Below are 22968 nucleotides of genomic sequence, written 5' to 3'. Positions count from 1 at the left end.
CAAGATATCACTTCCAGTAATTCAATTAGAAAAAATAAAGCTATGTAGACCCTACACACTCTTACCTTTAGGAAAGTCCTACTTCCAACCAAACTGTTGCTGCCTCACTAAATTGCACCTGTATTAACAAGCAGTGTTACCAAAAATTAGTCTCTGAAATGAAACAATGCCAATAAGCCTGCATCCATGCTGCATATATTTTATGGATTTTACTTCTGGGCTGCTCATTCAGTCCTGTGGATTAGACCAGTGCTAGTCCAAATCATATCATATGCAGTCCTGAAGAACATCTGGATTAATTCTGCCTGGAAAGCATCCACTTTGTGCATTACAAGACCACTTCACAATGAAGCCAGAGGGCTCTAAATGGGGACAGCATCTTAAAAAAAAACAGTATGCCTGATCTAAAACACACTTGGACACTATCTCATCTAGACTTCAGTCAAAAGTAAGTTTACACTCACATGCTAGTGTGTTTCAGAAGTATGAATGCATACATGCCAGCGTAACCAAGTGACAAGCCTCTACTAGACTGCTTCTCACCTTCCATCAGTGTGGCAAACGCCTCAGTCCCACACCACTACTGCCATCCCACCATACTACTGTGCTTCTCCTTTGAATTCACCAGATTAGAAAAATATGGGAGGCAGTAATAAGAAATAATGTTGATCAACAGCCCTGACTGAATGGATGTTTAAAGTATTTGAAGTTTTTGTTCTTTCATTAAGTGAAGGTAGAAAGATCAAGAACAAGAGACAGTACAGCTGTCTTTCTGATTTCTGTATTCTGATCAGTGTTTCTGATGCAATCAGAAGTTGACCTTCAGTTAAAAGAACCTTCTTCCTGAAAGCAAGTCTCAAAAGAAACAAAACCCATAGCAGTATCGTTGTCAAAAGAACAGCCTTTAGTTACAAACACCCAGCTAATTTGTATTAGTGAGCTTCTACTACTTGGACCTCAACAGCCGCTGCTAACACATCTGTTCAGAACTATTCACTTTAACACCTTCCATAATTTATTCTTTACATATTGTTGCTAGTGACTACAATGTATCACTTTGTAGCACCTTGTATTTCCAGTTCAAGGAAATAAACCACATTTAGCATTTTTCCCCTACCTTTAGCAAAAGGTCATATTTATTATTTTTTTTTTTTCAAAAATACAAGTGAGAAAGATAGGAAAATAAATGTTTTCCATATTATTCAAAGAGATTTCTATATGAAAGATTCCTTCAGCATACTGTGTTATGATTCCATACTTCCACAACATAGTGATGTAAGTAGTTCATCACATGACCTGGTAAGTCTACTGTACAGTACTATACAGTAACCTATGCTCAAAAACAGTGATATTAAACAAATAAAGAGCCCTGTAGTGTGGAAAAAAAAAAAACCAAAATAAATGTATTCAACAACAGAAAACCAGTAAGCCTCAGTCAGTTATCATTGTCTTTTTCAGAAAGAAAAATGTTTAGAATTCATAATTCTTTTGAACAGACATGGGGAGGAAAAAAGGAAGCACATGCATCTGTGTATCCAAGTAGGATTTGTATAGAATTTTACTGTCATTTTCTTTATGTGAGTACAGACAGAAATTTTCCCCAGAAAAAGATTGTCAGCCTCCCTCAAGCCCTCTATCTCATGTTTTATAGAAACCAGAGGTTTCATCTTGAATTTATAAATACCACGGCAAGTTATGCTACTGTGATACAGAAAGACTCAGATCCTGCTGTCTGTTCCACATCCCTGTTGTAATGCATTACACATTCCACAATGCACCAAGCAGAAGTAACCGCCTGCCCCTGCATCTCAGTTAGCAGTCTAACAGCTTAGCTTAGACATAGATGACGTGGTACTAGTGCACCCAGCTACCAGAACCTGAGAAACATTAAGTGCCAATAAATACCAATCTACTGCTCTTCTACTACAGTGCTTCACTGCAGCTTTGCTTCCCTGGACACTTCTATAATCTAGCCTCTATAAATCCAAACTAAAGCCTTAAAAGTTGGCAAAGAATTAGTCTGAGGCACCTCAGCTGACAAAGCAGCAGAAGCCAACCAGTACGTACATAGAATTTAATCAAAACATAAAGCAAGCAATCTTGACTTGTTCAACGTTGTTTGATGAATTCAGCTAAGATTCGAGACATTTCTCAGAGGGCTAAAAAAAATAAAAGCGGATGCAGAGAGAAATCTTGTTCATGTTTTCTCCATGTCTATTGTGAGACTTCTCAGTTGGGAATGGCTGTATTGACAGACAGAGAAATTCCTTTGCTGGCTGCCACAGCATGAAGCAGAAGCAGCTCAAGTCAAGAAGAAAGTTGCCCAAGAGCAACAAGCAAAACACAGCAAGAAACACAAGACTTTCACATCCTAGGTGACACTCTGTTCAGAATTTGTGAACAAATTTATCATTTAAGAACTGGTAACCAACATGCATTGGTAAAAAGCATGCATCTCCATCTCCCTCTGCTGTCTAGACTACAGAAAACAACTAACTTCTACACTGTCAGCACAAGATATTTCAGGAACAGTCCAGAGTTTCCAAACCTGAATAAATACAGATTTACAAAGACACACTATTTGAATGTTACATTATAAGTCTCAGAGCTATACACTGAAAATCTTAAGTTAGAAGTAATGTTTGGGCTTGGTATTTCTCTCCCCCCACCACAGCTTTTCACTGTGTAACTAATGCAAGAGCAAGATAACTCAAAGACAATGTGCAATCCTTAATATATTAAGTATATTCTTTTCTCTACCTAGCCTCATTTAATCCTATTTTTGGGATTCTTTTAATTCTTAAATGTGGAGTGAACGAAGTAGACTGCTGCAAAGTCTCAAATATTTTTTTCTATACCTCACCTCCCATCTCAGAGGGGTTTATCTATTCTCTTCACAGGATAAAGTACCAACTAAAAAAAAAGCTAGTACAGGAGTATATGAAATTTCTCAAGCCTTAGTAGTCCCAAGATAACAGGCTCTTAAAATCCAAGTTACATCTGGGCTTTGGTTACCATGAGGACATGGAATCTACACATTTAAAAACAACCACCGCTACTCACACCAGATTTCAACTGTGTCACAATACAGATGATTTTTGCTTCCCATCAAGTTACAACATGCTTCAAAGGAAGTGTGTTCCTTATGCTGAAGAAAGTGAATACAATAATCAATGTAGCATCTATCTGAATGTAGCTGTAATACTGATGAGAAAAATTATAGACAAAGAAAGATAATATAGTAGCATGTGTTCCTCAAAACAAATTGAGGGTGCATCTGGATCTTCCATGTTGCCGGTGGCAGGATTCCTTTTAGTTTGAAGCTGAATTTGATGCACAGAACTAGAGTTCCAGTGCAGTCAAATGTAAACTTCTACCTCTAGCATGTTCAGTTATTTGTTTACTTTAGTGTAGAGATCTGACTCATTCCTACTACTTATCCTCCCACTCATTTGCAAGAGCCTACTTCTGATCTCACTGAAATCTGAAGTCCGCAGTGTCTTCTCCTAACTTTAGGTGCATACAGTATGATCTACTGCTCTACACATACCTTAAGACAGGAATGGTAATACCAGAGTGGGCAGTTGTCTATAATAGACTAATAGAGCCTATTATAGCTCAGCATAGCTTAAGCCCACAAGTGCAAAGGATTTTTTTGGGGGTGGGGGGCTGTTAAGTGTTAAAAAAAGAAACAATTGGAATTTAATTTTCCTGTTTTTCAGTACCAATGAACACCAGCCAGTTTAGCTTAAACTGCATGCCCCTTTTGACTTATTCCCATCTACCTCATAGCACAAAGAACTAAATGGAAAAAACGATACAAAAATACTTAAAGCCTTATCAACCAAAGCCAAGTCCACAACTCAGTAATTCACTACTTACATGATAGCATAGTATTTACAGAAAGACATTTGCCCTGTATTGTTTTCTTGACAAAATCAACATATAGTAAGATTTGCTGCAATTTTGAGTAAGAGCTCACTAAAAGTTATATACAATGTTTGCAACATTGGTAAAAATATAAGGAGAATAGCACCAAAGCCAGAAGGAACAGCAATTTACTGCTCAGCAGAAGACTGAACAGGTACAAGACTTGTTTCTTTTTTTATTTTGCACATTAGTAATATTCACACAGCAAGTGACACCTAGCATAGATGTTTTTACAGAAATTTATCTATAGCTTCCACAGTTGTTACTGATTAATGTACCAGGAGACATTCACCAGTTTCTTACATATGCTATTTTCTTTGATCAAACAGGCTATGAAACTTCAAAGTGGAATAATATGCTATTAATTGATCAATTCCAATAGAGCTTTCAATGTCTTTTGAACTGCTCCAGTGTTTCTGCTGTTCTAACATTTTACAGTAAAGGTCTTCAAAGTTGTACATAGTAGAATTTATAAAATTGAATTTATTAACACTCCATTCTACCATTTTACTATTAACTTCGTTACGAAATAACTGTTAACTTTGACTTAATACCATTAATAAGCTCCTAGTTCTACTCAGAAATACCACAGAACAGCTTACTCCAACTGCATAGCAGCATACTTACTTGCAGATCACTTATCTTTAAACTGAGTCTAGCTACTTCACTATAGATGACTAATCAAAGTTGAAGTAAATCTGAATTATTTAATAACAACACGTATCTGATGTTAGATTCTACAAAAGCACCTAAAGTGATGCCATTTTTTTTTACAGGAAAACACAAAGTTTATTTCAGGAAAGAAGCAATTGTAAAGGAAAGCTTTGCACTAGATTACCTGTTTCTGAGGAAACGAAAAAGCCTCCTTCCCAACTGTATTAAGAGCAACATGATGCTGGCCCTCCAGAATAAGCTGTTTGTTGTCTTCCACAACATATGCCTACAGAACATAGCACAAAGACATTAGCAGACCAGAAACTATGACAAGCTTCATAATCACAGAATTACTGATTTCCCCCTAAGTTCAGTGGAAGATGTTGTGCTGTTCAAAACCTAAAAGGCATGACATTTATGTGTATTAGACTCCAATTTCCACTACTTAATATTTGCACTCTGGTAAGTAACATCTTCTTCAAAGCAGACTGGGGTCAGTCTTACAGATCTATGATAAAAACATGCATTAAGAAATCTTTGTTTAATATTTCAGAATTTCACTTTTAAGAACAGAACTTAAAAGAACTAGATGCATCCAGAGTAATGTAAAACCATTTAAGCATACTTATTACAGTAACAGCTACTAAGATTGTCTTTGCTTCCTGACACCATTTTAGTTCATTGGTCTGTTTTCACAAAAAAAAAAAATCCATAAATTTTCTATGAGTATGCTTGAAGGTTCAGGAGGCCATATTAACTTATTTTCTAACAGTCATACTTCATGCCCAAATTAACACAAAGGACACAACCATACATACCTTCCACAGTACAACAATGTTCAGATCAACTTCACTGCACCTTTGTATCAATCTGACTGTCTCATCAAATGATTGTTTTGCAGCCCTTTGAGATGTATAAGTATGAGATTGCACATGTGTTCTTTTAAATTCAGAGGATAAGCTTTGAAAAAAAAAGTCTGCACAAGGACTGGCTGAACTTATTATCTGCAAGAAAAAAAAAGCAAGAAAGCGTTCTCAGAACAGAATGCAAGCTGACACAAGTTACTCTAACAGAGCTGATCACCCCTGTAGTATTTCAGTTCCTTTGTCTTGCTTTGCTTCCCTTTGCAAACCTACAGAATCCTATACATCTTTGTTTCCATGATTGCCCTGTTAGAGATCAGCCCTCCCTAATAAGCAATCTAAGGCAGGGATCCTCAAACTACAGCCCGCGGGTCGGATATGGCCCCCCAGGATCCTCAACCCGGCCCCCGGTATTTACAGACACACACACACACCCGCCTCCCGGGGACTGCGGGGGGGGGGGGGAACCAAGCAGCCGCAGATGACTGCCTGCCACTGCATCCACCCACCGGCCCCCTGGTTAAAAAGTGTGAGGACCCCTGATCTAAGGTAACATGGGTAAACAGAGCTATAGATTATTGGTCTAAAACTACAAATACCAAGCTTAGAAATCAGGACTTTGATTACTACCACCAGACAGCCTACTGTGATATATGAAGTGTAGCAGAGGGAGCTGAAGTATCCAACTCACACAATCACATGCAAGTCATTATTGCTTATTAGTATTTTCCTCAAGTTAGGCAGAAATATCAAAGGTAGGAACATATATTTTGCTACAATACCAAAGATAATGGATTGCACAGCACATTCCCCATGCCTAAGTGGCACAGCCAGAAGTACTGTGCTGTTTGTCAAGTTTGTCATCATTTGTGCTGAGCTTTTCCAACACCAAAAGGTTGATAAGGAAGCAGTAGTTGTAAGACCAACAGCAACAATACTTGGAGACAGCAGGGTAAGTAAGAATCTTCAGCTTCCTAAACCTTTGCTTTCAAAAAGTTTAGCCTTTCCAGAATATGCTGTCGCAGAGCTGCTAATCATTAGAGTAAAACACACTTCTACTGAGGCAGACAATCCACTTTTGCGGTAACTGTCTAGAAGAAAGGGCACCCTCCCCAACCCCCCCACTCGAGAACGTTTTCTTACAAAAAAGCTGAAATCTATGCAGCTCATCCAACTTTAAAAATGCAGAGGGATCATCTATCTCAGCTTTTTAGTCCTAACTTCAATTCATATGCCTATAAAATGAAATGGCAGTGAATGGGTTTTCTTTGGCTTCTAAAAGCTGGATACATATATGGAAAACATACACTCAGCATAAAATAAGCAATCTGACATCCAGCTAAATCCACTATGCTAATGCAGATTTCTCATCTGATGCAAGTGGACTACTTTTCTCAGGGTTTGGAAAAGCTTTTGCTTACCAAGGTCATTTGCTAAAAGGATTCTTCTTCAGACAATGCCTGTATACTTAAAAAGATTAGAAAAGCATGGCAGTCCAGAAACTTGAAACTAAGAAGAAACAAACAGGCATCTTGAATGGACTGCAACCTACATCAGCAGTTTTGATAATCTGGTACGTACATACATTACAAGTTTCCAGATTATTTGTAACTATATTTTTACGAAGTTAAGAAAAAACAATATAAGAAGAATCTGACATCCACAGATCTCTACTAGAAACCTAGAGGTCTGGGAAACATTCAGAAGAACTGCTCTAAAGGGTTGGAAAGGAAAGAAAAGTATTAGCAAAAGTTAGCATTGCAACGTGCTCCCTAAGTGGTTCAGCTGTGGAGATAGGAACTTAAATTCCAGACTATCCACTAGTCTATGCTTTCTTACTTTCTCTTTGTAAAAAAAAAGAGCTGACCTAGAAAACCAGTATTTTTTGCCATGCAAAACTCACCTTTCGAACTACAAAAAGCACTGTTCCCATTTTTAGTTTTTAAAAAAGGTTTTCACTGAAATACTTCCACATGACAGGGATACCTTGCACAAGGACAAAATATGCAGTTGTACCAATTCACCTACCTGTTCATTTCCAAAGACAATGTCTGCAAATGTGTAATTTTCTAAGGGATAAAAAGAGAAGGCATTGTTTCAGCATCATGAGAAGTCACAACTTCAGCAAACAGTATTTTCTTCAGTAAGTTACCACATTCAGGGGACAACCTACCTTCTGAGTTTTTGCATCTCACTGCTTTAAAGCATAACTTCGCTCGCTCTCTGCTAGCAAGTTTAGTATCTGAAAGAAAAAGGTTGCAAGATTTATTTCCTCCCCTCAACATAATCACAGTCCCTCCTCATTAGTCAAGCCAGCCCTCAAACTTCACAAATAAGAAACACTGACAATATTCAAGAGGCATAACTAATCAAACAGAGCAACTGCATGGTAGTAAAGATGCATCTTCTGCTGACTCCTTCCATCAACATCTAGAGCAGAAAATGAGCCATAATACATGAGGGAGATACAGACAAAGGAGGAAGAAGCAGAAGACAAAAGATTCAGTTTATCTGACTGGTTCACCCTCAATATTAATGCAAGAGGAATACATGTCTAGACTAATTTTTAAGTACATAAAATGTTAGCATACTAACAAAGATAACATCCATTAGATACAACAGTTGTCCAGGGTTTTTTTGCCTGGGATAGCCTTTTCAAGAATTAGCAGCTTGTATTGGTTAAGGCAGGATACAGCACTAGCAATTCTGGTATATTTCTAATAACTGAATGGAGGACTTGTTGATCACTTTAAATACTGATAAAAACGAAAAATAAAGGAACACCAAAAGATATTTCTTGTGAGCCAAGTTATCAGCCAACCCAGACATGGATTTCTTTACATCACAGAAATAGTTTACCTGTAAGTTAAGCCCATTTTTAAAATTAATGAAGTCTGAAATATACTTTTCTTGAAACACTGACAAAAGACAGGCTGTAGCATGCTTGAAATGGACAAAGTTCTCAGAAATTCATTATCCTGAAAGCCAAATTCAACTCCTTGTAAGATTTTTAACTGTTCTTGTCAAGTAGAAGCTGGACTTGCCATCCTTTTGGTGAAACAGATACACACCTTTGTCTTCAGAGACGTTAACAGATTTTTGAAGCTTCCAGTGCTTGCTATTACTTGAAACCTGCACTATATGAAATTCTTTAACACCAGTCTCGCTCTACGGAAGAAACACAGATTATGTCAAACAAGACAATCACAGTTGTGATGTTCTACATTGCATCGTAAGTGTTCATTGCAAGACGGCACTGTTAGAATCTTAACTAATTATTCACACCATCTGTAATACAGTACTGAGAGACAAAGAGAGATTTAAGATCCACTGTAATGTGAAACAACAGTCCCAGCTCACAGCAACTTCCAATTTCAGTAAACAAAGCCACATGAAGAAGCAGCAAAGATCCCCCAGAAAAAAAAACCACAAGCTAGTATTTTAGATTAAAACAACTATAATAAAACCCATGCTTTTAACTCCAATGCAGAACACTGTCCACAAGGCCACTTATTTTCTAAGATTACTTTAGGAACATTGCTAGGTCATAAATCCCAAAAATTCAAGAACCTTTTTTACATACGTACACAATGAAAAATAGCTTTTGGGATTGGTTTTCTTTCTTGGAAAGAGTGGTGGTAGTGGAAAACTAAGCCTCACACAATGTTATCTGTTAACTTGGTAACTACTTCATAAAACATTCCTTTCTCCTCAAAGAAACAGTGGACAATACTCATTTTAGTAGCTGAACTAAAAATGAAGTGTACACAATTTAAAAACAAAATGACATATCAGCTCAGTGATTCTACTACCGCCTAAGCATCTAGGAATTCTATAAACAGAGCATTCAATTACCTTGCTTTGTGGTTGGAAAAATGGGAGTAGCTTTACCAAAAAAAATGACTAGATTTCAGTTAGCATGGTATGAACGACTAAAGTGTTTTTATCTGCTTTGCTAAGTCAACAGATCACAACAGACATCTCTATATGGACTGTGTTTGCAAAAACATCTTTTAGAGTTTAGTAACAAATGTAAACACAGAAGCTTCCCTCAAGTTGGAGTTAAATTTTGGCTTCACATTACCACTATTTCTAGCAGTGTTTTCACTGAAAGGTTGCAGGAGGCACAGGTTGTCAAATTCAGAACTGTCTTAAAAGTTGTTATCATCAAGAACATTCATGGATTTGGAATAAGACTTCCTAAAAGAAAAAATTACTCCAAACTACAGTACTGCAATTTGCTTAGGATAGAGATAGTTATAGTAGACTTCCAGAGAGTTGAAGTATAACTTAATGTTAGTACTCTTTCCAACAGTAACTGGAATTATTAAATATGCAAGGTTTACTTAGTGCTTGCATAGTTGTAAAAAACACTTTTACTTAAGTCTCAGTTCTACTGGTGACATATCTGCTGAGCTTTAGATGAGTATTATTAAAAATAAGAACTTACAGTATTGGTATTTTCTACATCCACAAACACCAACATATTGTCCCCTCTGCCTTCTTCATCCTCAAGGGCATTACTTCTGCAGACAGTAGCTCGAATATGCAGAGATCGGCTAGTACAAATAACTGCAGTGTGCCTTAATACCCTATGACTAGGAAGGGGCAGGGAAGGGGGAGAGGAGAAAAAGAAACACACATGCTGAACAACCAGGACTGCTGTCCAGATCCTGTCATCAAGAAGTTTAGCTTTTGTGGTTGTCATCAATATTATGGCCAATAAACAATTTATTTTTTTTTCAGCTAACGAGACAGTTTTTTTTTTAAGCTTCCTAACAAAATTATATTATTTTTAAAAATCATGCTGCATGGGTAGGTGCTGTTCAAACATGCAATCTCTCAGCCAGTTCGGAATACTGGAGGAAAAGGTTTGTATGCTACCATGACAAAAAAATGCAATCAGAAATATTTCAGACATAAGACAACTAGCACAGTGAAAGCAAACAGGCATATATGGGCACAAGGATATCATTAAGGTATTTAATGCCACCAAATACTTTGGAAAATAGCTTTGAGTAAATAAACCATAAGCAGCCCACTAGTTGGTCACATCTCCTATGTAAACATTTACTAAAAAGCGTTTAGAGAGAATACCACTGCTTTCAAGTTCCCCTGAACTAAGAATCTTGAAAGTTTACTTCTAGAGCCATCACTACTATGACTTTTTCCAGATACACTCAAACTCCAGGCCAACAAGCCCTTTGTAAAATTTACCTTCCTGCTTTTCTAAAGATGAGTAAACTTCAGTTCTTGGACACCATCAAAATACATCAGCTTTTCCCACATAGAAGAAGCTCTGTGATACCCTAACTTCCACTTGGAAACATTAGAGAAATGTAAAAATTTGGTACGCATTACCTACTAAATATGCTGAAACACCACACAATACTTGCTTTGGAGGGGAAATCAGTGGTCTCCTAAATTCTACTTCACATAATGTCACAATCTACAGAATAAACTTCATAGTTTGCAGTTAATCTTCAGACAGATACATAGATTCTGTATAGCTTTCAGGTGGCACAAATAAATATTTTTTTTAAATTTAAAAGCTATGCTCAGTCTACAAAAGAGCACTTTTGAAACAAGATCACTTTGCTTAAGTTCCCCCGGAAAGTTCAATATAGTAGGGAAAAATATATTCCCCAAGCAACCACCTTCTATCTCTAGAACACCTCACTTTCTGAATAGTATGAACTCACAGGAGAAATAAGTTCTGTTCTTAAAAAAAAGTGGGGGAACAGAACAACTACATTGTAAGGGGACAAATTCCCCGTTCCTACAGGCTAGCTCACAGGTAAATGAAAAGTTAACTTTGGCATTTCAGAAGCTACAAAAAAAACCACTAAACAAAGTGCATTTGCATGACTTTTAGTTTGACTCCACAAATATGCTGCTGATCCATTCTCCTCACTGTCTTCAACTTACTCTGCTTTGGTTTACATTACAGAGTAGTCTCACAGCACATGAACTTTGTTTTTTTCTCAGAACTAGCCTGAAAAACAAGCTACAGTCACAAGCAAACCTGGAGTCCACGTGACTAGAGCTCATCTGAAGTAGCCCCGCTCACCACCATCATCCTGCATATGCATAGCACAGAGACCAGATGTGCTGGTTTTGGCTGGGGTAGAGTGATTTTTCTCCACAGTAGCTGGTAAGGCACTGTGCTTTGGATTTGTGCTGGAAACTGCTTATAACACAGGGATGGTTTCATTACTGCTGAGCAGCTTACACGGAGTCAAGCAAGGCCTTTTCTGCTCCTCACACTACCCCACCAGTGAGCAGGCTGGGGGGGCACAAGAAGCTTGGAGGGGGACACAACTGGGACAACTAACCCCAGTTGACCAAAGGGATATTCTATACCATATGGCATCACACTCAGTTTATAAAGCTGGGGGAAGGAAAGAAGGAAAGGGGGGGGGGGGGGGAATGTTTGAGTGATGGCATTTGTCTTCCCAAGTAACTGTTACACACTGAACCCTGCTTTTCTGGAGATGCTTGCCAATTGCAAGGGGTGAATGAATTCTTTGGTTTGCTTTGCTTGCCTTTGCAGCTTTTGCCTTACCTATTAAACTGTCCTTATCTCAACCCACAAATTCTCACTTTTACCCTTCCAATTCTCTCCCCAATCCCACCAGAGAGAGGGGAAGTGAACAAGCAGCTGTGTGGTGTTTGATTGCCAGCTGAGGTTAAACCACAACACCAGGTCCCCAACCCTGATTACAGATCCACTCCTAGTCTGCACTGCTTCTTAAAGTGGACAGTGATATATTCTCCAGACAAACAAATCCAGCACATGCAGCTCTAATAGATTTCTCTCCCTGAAAATTAAGTATTAACATTTAGGTCTTTGACCTGTAATCTTAGTGAGCTATAAACTAATCTAGATAAAGCCCAATTGCAGCTTTCTCTCAGCTCTAGCTATATAGCAGTTAAAGCTCGAGGTAGTAACGTAAGAATAGTATTTGCAAAAGAGTAAGAGAGAGGGGTAGTAAGAAGAGCCTTCTTTTCTGTATTTGGCCATTTGCTAGATTGCTACACAGGCTTCCTGAAGGCTGATCTCTTCACTTCCTGAACACAATCTTATTCACCTCCAGAATCTTTCTGGAATACGTTTCTCAAAAAGTTATCTCCTGAGCCTTCTTAGCTGGGTGGGACTTGGGAATAAGCAACATAAGTCAACTTGCTACCTTTCAAATAAAGTTCAAAGAATGCATTATTTCTTAGCTTGTGGTGTCAAACTTGACTGTCCACTGTCTCGACATGGTCCAAAAAGGCACTATACAACAGCATACAAGTCAAACTTGGTATTTAACCCCCTTCAAAGAGAATAGCTTTCATCATAATACAATTACTAACCACATTTTAGCTAAGAACAAAATCTTTTGTTCAAAGTACCCAAGATTGGTTTATAACACACAGAAACAAATTAAGTCATGATTTTCTCCCCCCCTATGCCTCAGAACGATGTGCTTCCAGAGAAACTACATACAGAGTTTGTATTAACATCATTCCATTAACCCTCCTATTTTAATAATTGCCACTGATGGAAGCAGTGTAGGCTGTGTAATTTCAGATGGAAATCAGATCGTGTAACAAAAATCATTGCTTAGAAGAGCAGGTAACAGGCATCTTCTTTTGTATTATCATAGCCACTGTAAGCATAAACGTAAATCTTAATTTCTCTCAATGTTTATAATGTATCTATTAAGCGTGACAGAAAAAAGTAGATAAAAACTTACCACATTTTCGAGTGTCTTTTAATACTTTCATAGTAAAACAAAAAGTTAATTTCATGAACACCTTCTTCATCTGGTCCCCGTAACCACATTGGCAGCTGCACTGAAGCCCCAGGAAGAAGAACAGCATCAGGAAGCGGGACATGTATTACTTCAGGCTGACCTCCTGTGCCAACCCCAAAGTCTGCAGAAGAAGCTGAAGATAGCAGTGCTGTTCGCACAGAGGTAGGGTCTGTCACAACAGTCTTGTACGCACTACAGTTTTCAGAAGCTGAAGGACTTAGTGGCGTTAGAACAGCAGTATTTCCACCAAAAGTAAAAAATTCTGGATGCTTGGACACAACTTTCAGTGCCGTAAGAGGACACTTGCTTACGTTCACAAATTCTACATATGCTTTTCTAATTTCTCCACAGAGAAGCCCTGTAGGAAAATTTATGAAGAACACCTGTATGGGAGAGAACAGGAGAAAAGAAAAATCTGAACAGAGTCAAGTTACAAACATGCATGAAAAACCACCACCAATGTATTTAAACTATATTGCTCTGTACAGCTTCCTGAGGAAGGGAAATGGAGCGGCTGGTGCTTATCTCTTCTCCTTGGTACCCAGTGATTGAACCAGTCCCATGTGTCCTACGCTGCACCATGGGAGGTTTACACTGGACATGAAGAAGCATTTCTTTATCAAAGGCATGGTCAAATACTGGAACAGGCTTCCTAAAAGGAGAACTAATGCCCCAAGCCTGTCAGTGTTTAAGAAGCATTTGGACAATGCCTTTAACATCCTTTAGCTTTTGTTCCACCCTGAAGCGGTCAGGCAGCTGGACTAGATTATTGTAGGTGCCTTCCAACTGAATTGTTCTATTCTAGAGAGTGTTGTCATTAACCAGTTAGTCAAACCACTTTAACAACCGTAGTAAAGAAAACCACTAAGTTCTAATTAACCAATTTGAGGAACTATTCTAGATAAACGGCAGGCAAACAAAAGCTTCTTTGCCTGTTTCCCCTCACCTTGAAATGTGGCTACAAAAGCTGTTGCGAACTAAAATTCTGAAGGGAATATAACCATTTCAGAAGGATGTTAAATTTGGAGGCTTCAAGCTTCACTTGAAAAAAACTCACCAAGTTTGGCACTGACAGATCAGAAATTAACTGGAGATTTAGGCATTAACAAAGTCTAAGACTTCATTGTTACAACTACATTTATAAGCTCCAGATTCAGCTATTTGCTCAAAACTGCCTATAGAAAGTAGTTACATACCTCCAACAAAGGCATTTCTTCTGTAATAATGGGATCTAAACGTCGGTCAGGTCCATATTTAATAGATGTTTTTTCCTCTTTTGTGTTATTAAGTCGAGGCCCTTGGATTTCTAAATCTTGTCGTCCTCGTACAGATAACCCATTGGAGACAAGTTTTCCTGTAAAACAATTTTAAAGTTTGACTTTTTTTAAAGCTATTCCTAACTTTTTTGGGGAAGGGATCCAAGGCTTCCTACCCAACCTCAAAAGTATTTTTTTCTGTTACTGGGTACACACAGTGTTCACTGATTAAGTAGCATCACTCAAAGAACTATTCAAAGCTCACTGTCACACATAATGCATTGCTTCTGTGAGTTCAAACAGCCAGTTATCCACTGTTGTGGACTTACTCTGCCCTTTAATAGTTTGACTACAACTAGGGGGGAGGCACAGAGCATGAACATGATTTATTTCGTTTCCCAATTTCTGCCAAGCTGGAAAAATCCCCAAAGATTTTTATTTTCTTCAAACACAGGCCACCACTCTTCAAGTGTTCTTTATTCAAAAAGGTTTCCAGTTCACAGACAGCTGAACAGGCATCACTATTTCTTTTAGACACTTTCAAACATGTGCTTTAATCCCCATTTCCTCCCACAACTACCTTTTCCCTGTGAGAGTTTCAGATTAATGACTCAACAAAACAGATGAAGTAATATGCAATAAGTCATTTATATGTTAATATTTTGGTTCTCTTTCCTTTGTAAAGTGAAGATGCTAAAAACAAAAACAAACTGTATCAGCCAAACTTAAGTTTGGGAATCTATGCAAACATCATTGCAACAAAAAGTTGAAAGCTAACAAAAAGCCAAAAGACCCAGAGGAAAAACGAATGGCAAAAGAGTCAATGAAAGTTGTTACAGATTCAACATGGCATAGATATAAGTTTGTGGGGTTTTTTCATCATTTCAGAATTCCCACAGATTTAAAAGGAAAAGTATGGACTTCGCAGAGGTTACTTCCTTTCTCATAGGCTTCCTACAGGTCCCAATTAATTTTTTCCCTGTTTCAGTTGTTTCCCTTCTTTCTATATCCTCACCTGAAGGAAGGCCTCGCATGATGATAGTCAAACATTAAACACTACAATTTCATTCTATTCTACAGACACCATGTCTCCCCCCTTCCCCAGACATAGCACTTCAGGGAATAATACACTTACCTGTCTGTAATCCAACAGAAGGATCTATCCCATCTAAAGTCACAGCACCCTGAACAGTGCCAAGATTATAAACGACTCCCAGAATATGTAGCTCCCCTGTTTGATGGGGAAAGAGCTTTAGTCTTGCCTGTGGAAATATGTTAAATTTTTGTTGTTGTTGCTACTAGAAAAAAGTACTATTACATTTAAATGTCCAATCACTAAAAAACACTCACAGCTACATTTACTTTATGGTTGTGTCATATGTAGCTGCATACAATAACTACAGGCCATTTACTGGATTCAAAATTTCATATACACAGGATTTACTAAACCAGCCTACAGCTGACAGATGCTCATTACATTCAGAAAGAATCCTAAATTATAACAAAAATTAACAGAGGCAGAATGACAGAACTATTGAAGTTGAGAAGGACCTCTGGAGGTCATCTTGTCCAATTCACCTGGTCAAGTAGGGCAACCTACACCCAGCTAACCATTACTATGTCTGAACAGCTTTTAATATCAGCAACAACAGAGGCTCCATAATCTCTGGGCAGCCTGTGTCCAGTGCTCAGTCACCATCCCAGTAAAATAAAAAATAAAAAAAAGTTTCCTGATTTTCAGAAGGAGCCTCCTGTGTTTCAGTTTGTGCCCATTGCCTCTTGTCCTGTCACATCCTCCCTTCAGATATTTATACATGCTGATGAAATTCAGAAGTTCCAGTGTTTCATATATCATTAATGTCTTCTATTGAGTTTAGTATTGAGATCATAATATCTGAACTTCATCCTAAAGTTCAACACGAAGTACAGTACTTACCACTTTTGTCTCCTCACTATTAATTAGAAATTCTGCTATTGCTTCAGTTCCTATCATACCATCATCACACATTCCCTGAAAAGAAGAAACAGCTTTTCAGATACTATTACTCCTAGGCAGAGAAAGTGCCATAAATATTACTTCCCACACCCTTCCTAAACTGTTCAAGGAAAAAAGTATACAAATTCTAAACTGCAGACAGTTAGGACCAACAGGTGCTGTATGCCCAGCTTCTTAGGCTTTCCGAATTGAAGCAGCAGCTAGAGAGCTCAGTAAACATTGACTTGAGAGAAATTTAAGATTTATCACTATAAATCAGAACCATTCCCAATCAGTTTCACTGATACTCACAAAAGTATTTATCATATTAAAGTAGCAGTTCAGACCAGAACAGAAGGAAAAAAGGACTGGTAATCCTTGAGGCTCAGTCGTATGAAGCCATGTTTATAACTGACAAACACTTACAGTACCTTTAGAGATCACTATGTTCCAAATCCTTCTGACCAGGAAACCAAATTAAAAAACTTACTACAATATTCAGTATTAGAACATACTAAAACCTTAAAAATATGAATGTGGTAACAGTCCTTCACAGGAAATTTTGACAGTATTAGTTGTGTTTAACAGTAGTACGTGGTTCATCTAAATAATTCAAAAAAATTAATTTTTAATACAATAAATTTTAATTTTTCTTCTAATAGAGGTATTCCTATGTCATACCAGCACAGTTTTTCAGAATATATATTTCACTATATACAGTAGCTTGTGTAAGAAAAAGGTATTCGACAATAATACCTATTGACATTTCAAGACATTTTTGCTGGTCGAGGCTAGTGTGACTAAACAGATGTACTACACATACAGTGAAATGTTGGCAGTATTTTGCTCTGTAATGTAAAGCATTAAGCTTTACAATATATTTGTTACCTTGGCTGCTTTGTGTGCTACAGATCTAAGAAAATCTAAACATCACAAAAATTCAAGAGCTACTTTTTTTTTTTTTTAAACACACTTGAACCATCTGTTTTCATACTACCAAATTTTGAAGACTGAAATTATATATACACATACACACTCCATAACTAGCTGTTTGGGTTTGGTTGGAAAAGGATGAAGCTTGCCTTACCAGCTCTTTTGTTTCTCCATCATGCTTTGCATTGAAGTCTTTAGGTTGAAACTTCCACTGCAATGAAAGGTCAGTCAAAAGAACTGGGACTTTCAGAGGGTTTCGGAAGGACACTTCTACAGTTATTGGTTCTATTAAAAAAAAAAAATCACAAAAATAATGACAGCCTATGCCTACCACAATCTAAAGGTTCACCTGACTCAAAGCATTCTTGTGCTAACTTGCACAAGAATATTGGTTTAAATCTACAATAACACATGAAATATTTTATGTATTTATCTAATTCACTTTATTTCTGAAGTGTATAAATCTTAACTTTACCTTCTATCACAGCAAGTGGAAATCTAGAGTTATCCGAGTAGCGATTTAAACAGAACTGTGTTGGTTGGAAGTTTGAAGGTATTATTCCTTTATTTATCACAGAAACAACCTGCTCCTCAAGTTCCTTCCACTGCTGTGATGATTCCGAGTCATATTCCTGATCCAGGCTTACATGCGTAGCTGCCTGCTTTTCACCTGGTATGAATAAGGCAGTCTTAGAAGATGAGAACAGTGGCACGCAACAGTTGCAACAGAAGGCTTGATTGGTGATTTGGTAAGTATTGTTAAAATATTTTAAGTTCTCAGTCACTGTCATTTTATAAATATTATTTATAACACTGTCACGTTATAAGTGATTTAAGTGAGCAAACTGCAAGACATTTTGAAATACACACATGGAAGACAATACTGAGGATAATTTGAGTATAATTCTATTTGCAAATTGTGGAACTCCAAGATTTTAGCATGCTACATGGTATACTCAACTTACTTTACATTCAGGCATTCAGGAATCAGTGTTTCAAATACTTCATCCAAGAGAAAGTTCACTGTGAAGCTAATTTCTAGCACTGGCACTAGCGTCTAGCATTTGCTAAAGCATTAATAATCCAAAGTTTGTTACAGACTTTCATAGCTGGAAAGCTTCAATGTAAAATAGTGGAAGTCAGCACATCCACATACGCAAATTTCATATTTACACAGGAAGCCTAAAAACGTCTAGCAAGTAGATACTAAGCTTAAGCTTTTATTTTGAAACCGTATTTAAGAAGTTAGCATGTCACATTAGTTCTACATAATGATATTTTTTTTTTTAAATGACACTAACTCTTGCATATATGTTTGTTCCATAAATAAGGGACTCCACCTCTGTTTACATAAAAATTTCTAACCTTCTGCTGGTCTTCGATCATGCCCAAAGAAAACACGGGTTGCCGAGCTGTTAATATATGGTAAAGGAAGCTGTGGTAATGGACCGTCAGGTGATAGCTGGGTTACTTTCTGGAGCAAAGGAGGAAAATAGAGTGTCATGACATTATGCAAATACATAATGTCCATGCTGTACGTTACCAATGACAAGGAAGCCAAGTTATAAGCACTCAGTGTTTGAGCAGGTAGTATTTTTAAGATGGAATCAATAATTTCAATTAACTGTTTTGATAATTTCCTCTGCTTTGACAGACTTATTTTTTTCAATAAGTTAAAGTTGCAAAATCTTTATGGAAAAAGGAGAATAATGATTTTAATCTAGCAGTCTAATGACTATTGTGCCTGCATGGCTGTTACAAGCTTTATTTGATGCAAAGCTTGACTCCCTAACTCAGGATTTTGTAAACTACATTCACTACACCACCACCGTTACACAAGACTCTCACCACAGCTGAGCTGCAGAATTAAACAGCGGTCTTAAGTAAGGTCTACCCTAACTTAGCAAATCCACAGAAATTCTGTTTACAAGCTTTAGAAGACAGTAACTAACTACACAGCTACAACATACTTGGTTTTCCTGAAGCCTAAAATAAAAAATGAACACATTAACTAGATAGAACAACCCTGGAACAATGCAGGTATGACAAAAAATTGTTCAAAGACTTAACAGAAAATTACTAGTAATAAAATAACTAACTACTCAAGGAATAAAGACAATTGAAAAGTCATATTTACCTTATAAACGTAAAGATATTCTCTTAAAAAAGCTCCTTGCTGAGCTGGGGGTTGTTTGCTATCATTGATCAAAATATGCCTGAAGGCAGACACAGCATTGTCAAGCTGACGAAGTGTAAAGGACTGGCGACCAATTGTGAAGTTAATATGGTCTTCTGCAAGAGACCAGCCTTTCCCTTTGTAAACCTGCATGGCTTGACAGTAGCAACGTAAGGCATGTTTCTTCTGCAAGAAAAAAAAATGAGTTAATTTCTCAAATAATCCCATCAACCACTCATTGTAATTGTAATATCAGGAAGATTGACCAATAAGTCAGGAAAGTTACTGATGTTTTACCATCACCACCCATTATGCCAAGTGTAACGTTTGCAGAACTATACCTCACAGCAACTGGTCAACTTCAAACACAGAAGTGTTGGTTCCTACAGTACAGAGCCTAGCCTGCAGATTAAGCTCATGTTTTCAAAGACTAGTGTAACAGGCAGTAAGTTAAAAAAGTAAGTAAGAGAAGACTGCTTCAAAGTAGTGTTCTGTATTGCTTTAGGACTGACTGCTACAATCCACAGAGCTCTACTGCCAAGCTTCAGGACATAAGCTAGATCTAACACACTTCATTCCACTTTTGTAACTGAACTTTCAGTGTGACACTTCCAGTCAACTGCTATTCTGTAGACACTTTGGACAAAATCCATGCCAAGGAAACCAATAAAACACAGCCCTGCAGTGCATACAATACAATTACCGATCGCATCAGCCACTGGGAGACAGATGCTCTGCTCCCAGTCAGCTCCACAGTTCCTTTCCTCTACATATATCAGGACCTGAGCATTAATCCCAAGCCCAGGTACTGAACATCTGCATAGGCATTCACTGTACAGGCAAGTATCAGCTTCTAGAAAAAGGGAACAGCATTGCCTTATTTACAGCAGTAATGGGGAAATTTGAAGATATGTTTAAATTGGTATGGTGATGACAGAGTACAAGCAGTAAATCCTTAACATCAGCAAGTATTACTGACACTTTAAAATATATTACAGTATGCAGTTGAGTAGCCTGGATGACTTCCCTTTGGTAGAATTTAGTATTTTGGTGTCTTTAAGGCTATGGAAAAAGTAACCTACATTTACTGTAACACTGAAAAAGCATCCCTTAGAAACCAGAATATCCGTAAGAATCAGACAAACAATGAGAGCTGTAACGTGAAGATAAAGTCAAAGCTTTACCAAATGCATAAAATCTCCAGGCAAATGAGTGAGATATACAACAATAAACTAACACCTCCGGTCAGTAGCTCCCTGTCAGTACTGTATTGTCATAACAATAGACTGGGACACTACTGCAAGAAAAAAAACAAGGAGGGAGGGAAATAGTCCTACTATTCTTCACATCTGTGGTTTTAAATGCAGAAGCCCAGAATACACCACTTTCTTTGGTCCTTACTAGGATGATACAAATGAGATTGGGTGGAGTAGGAACACTCCCCCAAGACCACGGAATTCCAGTGCCTGGGTTCTCCTGCATTATTGATTTGCAATACAAATATACTTCTATTACAGATTTACATTTACAGCTTATTAGTAAACCGAAATTGAATGTATTCCAAGACAGCTCCATAACTGAACTCCAGAGGCTAACCTCAGCAAGAATCACGCACAAACTATCTTTAGAGAGTCTATCCCACAACTGAGGCAGAAATAAAGCACACAAGTTACATCCAACAAACTCTGAGTTTATGTACCACAATTAGAGCTGCCTGCACAGGAGTGTGAATGGAAGTAAAAACAATCTGATTTGTATTGGTTTAACTGCTACTTAAGTCTAAGCAGCCATAGAGACACTTTAGTTTGTTTTGTAGTAACTATTCATACACCTGTACAACCACTAAACACATGTGGTTAAAGCACCTAAATTTGCTATTATTCTGATAAATTAAGAGTTTAACAAATCCTTAACTCCTGCAACTCACTTATCTCAATAGTAAAATACTCCTTTGCCCAAATAAAAAGCTTTGTATTTTGCTGTGTATAAAAATTGAGACTCAGAAATGAATACACACATCACTTCAGTTTCAAGTCAGTGATCTTCAGCATTACTTCAGATACATGAATAAAAGCCTAAGCTGAATAACACAGATGTCATTTTCAGACGACCAGAGCTGAATACTTTTGACTAACACAAAAGTATCCAGAAGCAAAGCATCTTTTTCCAGACTAATGACACATTTAACATGTTTTTCAGAGTATCAAATACCAAGCATATTTTCCACGTGGAAAGATACTACTTACCTGGCCTGCTTTACTAAACCTATGGCCAGCCAGTATCATATGAAATGCAAACTTTCTAACCATGGGACTTTTCATATTTATAAAGCAATGGGCTGCCTGCTCCAACAGAAGTGCACTGCGAAGATCTGAATCCTATTTAAAAGTGAAAAGGAGAATTAGCCTCACAGTTGATTATAAAGATAACAGCAGCCTTGTTTTAATGCTAACAAGGACAGTAAGCCCTAACAGTGCTGTAAAGTTGAAGATTCATTTATATACAAACTTTAGATGTACATGTGTGCATATAAAAGAAGATTAGAAGTATTTTTCACTTTGTTATATGTAGTGTTCAATACCAAACACTGGGTTGTTTTTTTCCAGTGGAGAGATTTATATATCAACCTGTTTCAGTATAACAAAAGAAATATTTTCTGCTTTTTCAGTTAGTCGGGCTACAGTTTTAACATTTACCATTACCTCTGAAGCACTCCGCTACCTTTCCCCCTCCCCACCCCCTGCATGTATTAAGGCTAGAAACAAAAAAATAAGAGGTTTAACAGGATGAAGGAAAAACAGAGGGAACAATGGAACTTAGTGAATTTGTATCACAAGAACCAGGTTGATTTCTTAATGACATACAATTTCTCATTACTGTACTCTTCTCATGCCAAAACACAGCTATATTATTTTAACCAATCAGACCAGAATCTACTTGATTTTACCACAATCAAACTCCATGCTACCAGTGATGTCCAAGTATGCATCTGGACTATGTACTCTGAGACGCCTACCTACATAGTACCCTATAAATATTTCCCTTGCAACTGCCAAAAGGCACCAGAAACATACTAAATACAATTTTAAGTCATAAAATGATTGTGCAGAGCCAAAAGTATTTAAATTCCTTGTTTAAATAACTTGGTAACCGATTTTGGTAGCAAGTTTAAGTTGAAAGGGCAGGAAAGAACGAAGCTACAAATATACTTGAGAGCAAAACTTACAGAAAGTTTATTCCATGTTTAATCTGTCACAGGAAAAGTCTCAGAAGCATCACATTCAGTGCAGCTGGCCACAAAGCGAGAACTAACTGCCAGTTAGACTTTCCTCCAAGCTACACAGAAGATGCTACATTATAGTATTACACTTGTTTCACT

General features: G+C 37.5%; 1 protein-coding gene across 4 annotated transcripts in view; it reads right to left on the bottom strand.

Moving 5' to 3' along the window:
• Window positions 1–22968, bottom strand: part of TRAPPC8 (trafficking protein particle complex subunit 8) — a 55581-nt gene that overhangs the window by 8602 nt on the left and 24011 nt on the right. For all 4 annotated transcript variants that reach the window (XM_056331281.1, XM_056331283.1, XM_056331282.1 and 1 more), the window contains 15 exons: window positions 21836–21967; window positions 19551–19775; window positions 18779–18887; window positions 17889–18083; window positions 17568–17698; window positions 16442–16516; window positions 15641–15767; window positions 14446–14603; window positions 13190–13632; window positions 9898–10045; window positions 8519–8615; window positions 7621–7689; window positions 7476–7516; window positions 5403–5588; window positions 4769–4870 (listed from right to left, as the gene is read on the bottom strand). In XM_056331281.1, coding sequence (XP_056187256.1) covers window positions 4769–4870; window positions 5403–5588; window positions 7476–7516; window positions 7621–7689; window positions 8519–8615; window positions 9898–10045; window positions 13190–13632; window positions 14446–14603; window positions 15641–15767; window positions 16442–16516; window positions 17568–17698; window positions 17889–18083; window positions 18779–18887; window positions 19551–19775; window positions 21836–21967 — 2238 coding nt within the window. The remainder of the gene's footprint in view (window positions 1–4768; window positions 4871–5402; window positions 5589–7475; window positions 7517–7620; window positions 7690–8518; window positions 8616–9897; window positions 10046–13189; window positions 13633–14445; window positions 14604–15640; window positions 15768–16441; window positions 16517–17567; window positions 17699–17888; window positions 18084–18778; window positions 18888–19550; window positions 19776–21835; window positions 21968–22968) is intronic.

Source organism: Falco biarmicus, chromosome 3 (assembly GCF_023638135.1).
Source record: "Falco biarmicus isolate bFalBia1 chromosome 3, bFalBia1.pri, whole genome shotgun sequence".
Classification (NCBI taxonomy): Eukaryota; Metazoa; Chordata; class Aves; order Falconiformes; family Falconidae; genus Falco; species Falco biarmicus.
Note: the sequence above shows the minus strand (reverse complement) of the source record. Positions and strands in the feature narration are given on the sequence as shown.